The sequence below is a fragment of the Etheostoma spectabile genome, chromosome 6 (genome assembly GCF_008692095.1).
Source record: "Etheostoma spectabile isolate EspeVRDwgs_2016 chromosome 6, UIUC_Espe_1.0, whole genome shotgun sequence".
Lineage (NCBI taxonomy): Eukaryota > Metazoa > Chordata > Actinopteri > Perciformes > Percidae > Etheostoma > Etheostoma spectabile.
Window position 1 is genome coordinate 2,006,305 of NC_045738.1, and position 8,836 is coordinate 2,015,140.

The following is an 8,836-nucleotide window of genomic DNA, read 5'->3' on the forward strand; positions in this document are numbered from 1 at the left end:
CACACACACACCAGTAGTAGACTCATAAACTGGATGGATGTGCAAATGACCTTGTTTTGTGTTCAGGCATAGCGTGCACAGCATGATCTAGTGTGCATGTTGTTGTTGTGACAGATTCAGCAGGAGTGTCAGGCCAACATAGAGGAGGACGGAGAGACCTTGATCATAGAGGGCTTCAGGTTTGAGAGTGCGGTCAGCAGGGAGGACTGGCTGCTGGAAGAGGAGGATGCCAGGACGACACTTGAGTGATGGCTACCTTAGTGGTTTCATCACAAAAAGTCAACAAGGCCGAAAGACTGGCAGAGGTAACCATGGCAGACAGAGAACCAACACATGACGTGATTAAAAGTGATGGGAGGAAGGCCAACAACTGACGCTTAGCTTTTTACAACAGAGAGACAAAGCAGGATGACACCATGTTTTATAGAAGATATAGACAATTTTTCAGTTCCAGTTTCAATTTTTCCTAAATGTAAGACATACTCTAAGTTAATTTACTTTACTTTAGTTACTTGCTTGTTTTCAGATCTTCGAGAACATAGTTTGACAGTTTTGAATGACCATATTTTGCACAACGTTTAAGTTTGCCATTTCAGAATACTGTGTTTATTTTGTATTTATGATAGTGCTACAGTATATATAGAGAAAAATTATAAGTTAAAGTTAGAATGCCATTGTTTAGGCTAATGGTGAAGTCTTTGCATTATTTAGTTCACTTCTGTTAGTCTTGTCCACCCCAGCATAGTACATTTTGCAGTTTCAGCAGTGTGACCCGACTAGAGCAGTAGCTCACTGACGTTCAATACAGTTATGCCTTTTATTTCATTTAGCGTTTTTTCCTTTAACTATAGTGTGCGTCTCGCACACCCTGCATATCCAAAATACAACAACACACGGTGTAGGTTAGATGGGGACGCAGGCTTTCTTTTTGATTACACAGAACTGTTGGACTATTCAGTGTCCTTCTTGTTTGTACGCTATTGTAGATCATCTTGCTCCCTAAAAGCACCTCCAGTGCTCTACAGCAACGTTTCACAGCCCACCTTGTTTTTTAGTGCAGTTGGCCTAGAGAAAAAACAGTATAATAAATACATATGACAGTGCTATACTTAGGCATCTGAAGGTCTATAAGAAATCTTATGATTGAATAATTTGAAGTGAAGACCTTTTAGAGCTCATAAAGTTCTCTATATCGGAGGATGAGTTTGACAGTACGGTCTCTCTGTCTTAAATAGGTTGCTCTTCCTCAGTCCACTATGTCCTGATAGGTCAGATACTGTACATGTATTACATTACTTCCTTGCTGATTTTGGTGGTAAAACTGGTATAAAAAACATTTTACTTGAATTTAAAATGAATTTATAAACTTGTGATACATGTGATACATGTGATTACATCATAGCATGGATTCACAGTAGTTGATGGCACATGTTTTATTCTAAATATTGTGATACTGTTATATCAGCTCTAAAGGGGAATAAAAGATTACTGGTCAAATTTGTTTTCTAATTGATTATTTACAGCATTTACTGTTTCTATGTTCTAACCATAATTATAGCCAACTAATCTTTCAAAGTTCTATTCTAGTGCAGTCTGCTGGAGGAATTCAATTATAGGAAATGACCATCTTATAAACGTTGACCTGATTGTGTCAAGGGAAGCCAAATGCAGTATCAGTTTATTATCCTTTATTACCTTGTAAATCCCTCTACTGTATGATAAGGGGGAATGATGTGCTGCTATACCGAATAGTGAGTAAAGTCCCATTTTGTTAACTTCACACATGCAGTAGCATCGGTTTTAGCACCATTAGTTTATTGACATATAATTAAAAATGAACAAATTGTAAAATAAATCCTGTATGTGGTGAAACCAAGACATAAAGATGAATCAGTCTTGCCTCGCCATGCAACATCATGTGTAAAGTGAGAAAGTAGGCTGTTTGGTTCTGAAATAAATGAGACCCGCCAGTAGATTAACAAGTGTCAGGGCATCAGTGTAACCAATTAACAAACTCCCAATTAGAGTGTCTGCTGAGCGATTAAACACTGAAGTTTACCAAGCATTAACATACTAAACAGACTAACATAATGTATGCAAATAAGGTTATTATTATGCATGTGCTAGTTCAGTGCCCAAATTAAGAGCTTGTTTGGAGCACTTTGAATGTGTTTGCAAGCATGAGCTCTATGGCAACATATTACAGAAATAATGGTCACTTGAAAAATCTAATACGTTTCACATTTGGCTGTAAGCTATAGTTGTTTCTAGATCACAAAGACAGCTTAAATTAAATTTAGTAATCATTCAAAGCTATAGCAAGCCATCTCCTCATATTTATAGTAATAGGGAAAGGGCTTAATAATGAATTGTTTGGAAATATATAATGCAAGCACACACTCACGCTGTAATCAGGCCAAGTGGTAGAAAAGCATTCAGCAGATGCTGAATCAGTAATGACAGAAGTTGCAGATTGATTGTGTTGATTGTAATGTTTTTGTCCCAAAGTGCAGCATGAATAATTTATGTTACAGCCCATGCAATTAGACGTTGATGGGAAAAGACTGGACTAGGAAAACAAGTCTACTCGCAGTTCTTCGGAAAGGATTAATCCGTCACTTGGGTCTTTATCATTTGTGACAGTTTAAGGACTTTAACCCTCTTCAAACTGAGACGGACACTTATTCACCACAGCTTATAACAGAATGACACTATTGTTATGGGTGGTATCCTTTGGTCCATTGATCTCATGCCTGTTTTTGATATAAACATCTGCTGTACGTGAATCAACATTGTTGGATCCGAGAGACTTGAAGCAACAGCAGATGCACGCTATGACCATTTTCAACCAGAAGAGGATGCTATTTCTTTGATATTTTAGTCAGGCCTTGCTCCGGGAAATTAGGCACTTAAGTGATTATAATGGATAACAATGAGACATTCAAAGGCATATGAAACTCATTGTAGAGAAGTAGAGTGGCTGAAGGTTGGACTCCTACAGAGTTGTCTTTCACTACCTTGTAAAAACTGGAGTTAGAACATTATAAAATTAGTAGGGAGTACAGACATGCAGAATAACTCACCTTTGTCTCTTGGCAAAGTAAAGTGTATTCCCCTATTATTAATCACTAGTGAGACATGTATGTATGTGTGGTGGGGGTCAAAGTATACCCTGTACGATCCTTTTCTCTGCAATTTAACACCCCATCAACTGCAACTGCACTGCTGCAGTTAAAGTTAGGATCAGTGATGCCAGCAGTACGGTCATATATCACACGGCTGTCTCAGAGTTGTTTCACACTGCTGAACTAAACTGCACCAACACAAATTACACCTACGGACATACCTCTAGTATTTCTCTCTCTGCATTTCAAAACACTGGGGATGTTTGACAGCCGTGGTTTGCCGTGATGTGGTGAAGTCTTATCACCTATCAATTGTGCATCAAGCTGCACTGGGAGGAATGGTGTCATAAACTTTTGTTTATGGAGCTGGGGAGTTTTATTTTTATGCCTGGATTTTGACAAACACACTTTGCTAGAGCAAATAATGTATCACACACTGTATGCTTTGTGCCCTGTGTGAGATGGTTGGCCTCAGAGCACTATTTGCATGTAGAGTTAACAAGACCTCCATTGGCCAGAGCGTTCTTGGCAACCCATAGGGTGTTTTCATATTGTGCTTCAAAGCTGTTCTGAAGTAAAGTGCACTCGCCTGCTTACTGATTCATTACATACCCTGAAACTGTGCCATGTAATCAAGAACTGGCCTTCTTTAGACAACACAGAGGTCAGCCATATCCAAGGCCCCATGGATATGTGTTGGTACAACAGAGGGCATCCCTGTAGACTGAATGAGCATAGCTGCAGCAGGGCATCCAAGGCCCCATGGATATGTGTTGGTACAACAGAGGGCATCCCTGTAGACTGAATGAGCATAGCTGCAGCAGGGCATCCAAGGCCCTTCCCTTGTTTTTGCTGAGCCAATTAGAGAAACATAGCATCTACTATAAAAGGAGAACGAACAATGGCTTGTTCATTGCGTGTTTGAGTCCATTAGTAGATTGTGTGTGTGTCTGTCTGTCTGTCTGTCTGTCTGTCTGTCTGTGTCTGTAGGCTAGTTACTAATTGTGCTTGCGTTTTTCTGTAGCTACAGTATATTAACATGTGGAGTGTGTGTTGAATAGTAATAAGAGAGAGAGTATTGTGTACAGCAGAAGGAGAGACACAAAAACGACTGCCTACAAAGTATGACAGACAGCATATGGCTTCATCTGCTGTGGTTCAGTTAAGCCCCTAACACACACACACACACACCACACACACCACCACAACACACACCACACACACACACACACACACACACACACATGCACACACAGGAAATCACCAGAGAGCAAATATAAATTAGGAAGACTTTCTGCATTTATGCGCCAAGGCACATACAATGCTTGTAATTAAAAGTCACCGCTGTTGAGTGACAGTCTGGCTCATGCACAGATAGTTTGTGTCCTCGCTCCAACTTCTGTGAAACTTTTTGACAGGAAGTATGGTGATGATTTCACATAGGCTATAAACACTCCATCTATCCAAAGGACCTGGAGTCCATTAACCCCTACCTGCTGCTGTCTCGAGCTGTGCAGTGTGATGACTCTTCTTTTCCAGCTAAGGAGTAAAAAGAGAGAGATACGAGGATGTGTGGTGTGGTGTGTGTGTGTGTGTGTGTGTGTGTGTGTGTGTGTGTGTGTGGTGTGTGTGTGTGTGTGTGTGTGTGTGTGGTGTGTGTGTTTGTGTTTGTGTTGTGTGTGTGTGTGTGTGTGTGTGTGTTGTGTGTGTGTGTGTGTGTGCGTGTTTAGCAAAGCTAGCTAGCACCCCTGGCTTGGCCAGCCGGCTCCACCATATGGTCACATTTATCATGTATCTCGCTATTCATTAGGACTGCCCTTGCTGGCTGCAGAAGCACTGCTGGGGGCCTTAACCTCACCTCAGAAACACCATGGACGACTGACTGCAGTCCACTGTAATTTAGGTGGGAATACTGCAAATATATATCTGGCCTAACATCATGAACCAAAGGTTATTTTGCCTCACAGGAGGCCCTGTTTTGCATCAAAGGAAATGATGATTAAAATTCAGTTTGAATTCAATTACACCTAATAATAATAATAATAATAATAATAATAATAATATAATAGCAGCTTATTGCACAAATGTGTAATAGTGTTTTAAAGCTCTGCAAGAATGCAAAGATCAATTGTCTGCGGAGAGTCTCCCATAGTGTGCTATTCTCCCGCACTGTGTGACATATGTTTGTAACTAAGCAAACATAATAACAACTTATGAGTGAGATTGCGTGACTTCCCTCATTGAATGTAATGGTTTGGGAAAAATCCTGTTTCTTCTCTTTTTTTTTTCACTAAGAGATGTTAGCGTACAGCTAATTGGATGTGTGTATTTATTTACACATTAAACTTACTGTTACACACATCATTTCATCTTCTCATCGTGCTTGGTGACAGTTTTTTTGACAAAAGTCCTGTTTTTTTTCAATATGTTTTTACATCTACAAGGAGTCCAAAATGGTTTGGTCCATAATGTTAATGCCCAGAGAGAGCTCCCTTTGTGTGGAAGGCATCACACACTTTTCTAGTTTAAAACATAACATTCCTTGTTCTTGTTACAGAAAGAGAAGACATTTACATTTTAGACATGATGTATTAATGGATGGTTTCCTGTGTTAACTACAAATAGTGCTCTGATGAACATATCAGTCTTGTTCCCTGAGCTAACTGTGGCAGTGCAAAATAATTACCTGAGCGGGGGATTTTTTGATCTGCTCTCTGTGCAGTGTGTCAGACTGTATTTACACGAACCGCATATTATCTTTGACTCTCTAATCTTGGCTGTGTTCATTTTGTTAGGATTTGTAATTCTAGGCCTCCTGTTTAAAGACAGAAGTGAAATAGGGCTGAAAGCTAAATCCTGAAGTCTTTTACCATCTGAACCAGAGAACAGAAAACACTAATCACCAATCCAATAAATTAACTGGAATTTCTTTTGGTCGTTAGCTATTTCTCTTTCCCTTTTATGTTGGTAAACTCAAGATAGCTTTAAAAATGTGGCTGTAAGATAAGATGAGATAAGTTAAGCCTTTTATTGTCTAGGAGGAATTTGTCTTTCGAGAGAAACAAATGTTGAGCTCAAACATAGCACAGATCTAATGTTTACTTGTCGAGCATCCATCTGCTGACATCCTGCCCTCACTGGCAACATTTTTAAACCATCCCTTTTAAAGTTTTTTTTTCTAGTCTCCTATGATAGCGGGAATTCTGGGGCAAAGCATTTCAAACACAAGAGACTGCTCAATAGGAAAAGTTGAAGTGATATGTGAGGAAGTCTGGCGACTATACTCCATCGTGACATCATCATTCTACAGATAATCACACCATGAGCCGTGCAGGAATATCTGCCGCAATGGAGTGAAGAATCGAAAAACATTAAGCCTAGCTGAAGATGTAGATGGATGTGATCTGGAACGGGATTTCAGATGACCTCACTGGATGGACCCAAATGGACAGATGGTTCTGATGAAAATAGGAGGTGGAGTTGGGTTGCAATGACAGCTGAAAAACACCATAGAAGGGAGCACATTTTAACCGTAACAAGATGATTGGCTTATAAGGCTGTGGTAACATCTGATTGGTTTCAGTGAGTCTGCAAACTTAGTTTGAAGCAGGAAAGGAAAAAAATCTAAATAAACAGAGATTGTTTTCTTTACCATAGAGTGCACTACAATTACCTTTCACTATTTTCTGTGTCTGAATTCTGAGTGTGAATATTGTTCATTAGTCCTCTTAAGCTAGTCCCACAATGGAACTAAGGTAGGTAAGGAGGTAATGACGTGCGCTACTTTCTGATAATAGATTTTTTTGGGGTAAGCTAATTATACTAGATGTGTAAGTTCTAATTGGTTATACGCAGATTTGCACATACAGTGCCAGGGCAATAACTTACTGTCCATCAGTGTGGTTGTGCATTCTCATTGCCATCTGCTTTGGATACTAAATTAGGGACTTAGTATCAGAAGGACTGTTCAACTTGCTGCAGCTTGTGTTGGGACTGCGAGGCCAGCTGTTGTTTCAGTACGTCCCTGTTAAGCATCAAAACATCAAACGGTAAGCAGGACTTAACTGCCCAGAGAAAATCACAGACTGTTGTTGTGCCTGTCATTTTTATCTCAGGAAGAAGTCGTTGGATTTCTCTCCCACTCTGTGTAACACACTTGATTTTCTTTCATCCTGCCTGTCCGTCTTCCTCTGTCTCTTCTTGACGGTTTGACAGTGTGACAGCGAGGAAGAGACGTCTCCAGTCTTGCGGAGGGATGTCAGCAGGAGTGAGATGTCTGTCTTGGCACCACTGATTGCTCTGTGTGAGGGTGTGTGTTCATGCTTGTGCGAATTTGTTGCGTGTGTGCGCATACTTTAGGTTTTCTAATGCGTTGAATATTGAATATGTTTCGGTGCATACTGTTGTTTCTTTTGTGTGCATCTTTGCACTGTCACTGCAGATTTGTTTATTTTTTACAATACATCACATTATTCAAAGCATACATTATTATAAGTATTATAATGATAATTCTGGTAAGACAGAAGGAAAAATCTCTGATAATTGACTGCAGTCACAGCAAATGAGACCTTGGTTTTCTAGATTGTCTGAGGGACAACATGCCTACAGCTTTAGATAGGGAAAAACCCAGATATACAAATTCATTATAATATAAGCAATATTACACTTTGAGCTAAATGGCTTACTTAAGAGCATTTTAACACAGGTTGTTATTCCTACATAATACTAGCTGCTTACTGTGCAGTTACTGCCTTAAGTGCTTTTACCCTTCTTTTGGCTTGTGCAGATATCAATTACTGATTTGCATTTTAACGCGTTGGAGAATGGAGAGAACTAAGGAAAGAATTACAATTGCTGTGGATTGTGCTGTAGATTTCTGAGGTGAGAATCTCTGATATAACTAGAATATATCCTAAACATACACGATATAAGACTACTTTAGAATCTTGTCTTATGATGCGGATGTAAAAGTCTCACTTCTTTCAAAAGCTTTTCCAGTTTTGTGGAGCTGTCAGCTGTAATGGGATGATGTGGACAGATTACAAGTATCAAAGTGTAAATGTTTTTTCTGTTCTGTTTTACATATACGGTATGTCTGTGTACCTCATGTGTATTCAGTGACTTACATCTTTAGGACAGTAGACTTTTTGAAAAGTTGATCTGTGTTCTTAGTTGAATCTCCTTTTTTTTTATATGTCATGATCAGCAACACCACAAATAACCTCTCAGCAAATGTGGCCTATGACCTTCCTAGCATGTAGACAATAGCTTTTGGAGTCATGACAGTGGGCTGAGTGCCATTAAGACAAGCAGTACAAAGCAGCTACAGTCTTTGCTGTAGAAGAAGGAAGTGACAGGAGAAGCTTTTAAAGTTCTGTTGTTAATCTAGCAGTGTTCATTTACTCTCCTTTTGCTCAATTTGTTTTTCAAGGTCATTATATTCATTATGCAAACTGCACTTTATACTGCACAGTTAGATGGGTTTCAATAATAGCTTTATTTAAATTTATTTTGTTAACAAGAAAGTACAACAAAGCGCCACAGTTTGGATCAGAAGTTTTCTTTATATATACAGTATAAAATTAATATTGGTAAATAAGACAGGCATTTAACCTAGCAGTCACTTTCATGAGGAAATAAAAAAAGTGCCCAGTCAGAAGCTGGAGTAACTGAAATACTGTTAAGTGAATTGACAGAGAAATTTATTTTTA

At 39.2% G+C, this 8,836-nt stretch overlaps 1 protein-coding gene across 7 annotated transcripts in view; it reads left to right on the plus strand.

Moving 5' to 3' along the window:
- The window catches only part of LOC116691760 (RNA-binding motif, single-stranded-interacting protein 3), a 221,956-nt gene that overhangs the window by 7,145 nt on the left and 205,975 nt on the right, over positions 1-8,836 (plus strand). For all 7 annotated transcript variants that reach the window (XM_032519635.1, XM_032519639.1, XM_032519633.1 and 4 more), the window contains one exon: positions 115-305. In XM_032519635.1, the coding sequence (XP_032375526.1) occupies positions 249-305 (57 nt within the window). In that variant the 5' untranslated portion in view covers positions 115-248. The remainder of the gene's footprint in view (positions 1-114; positions 306-8,836) is intronic.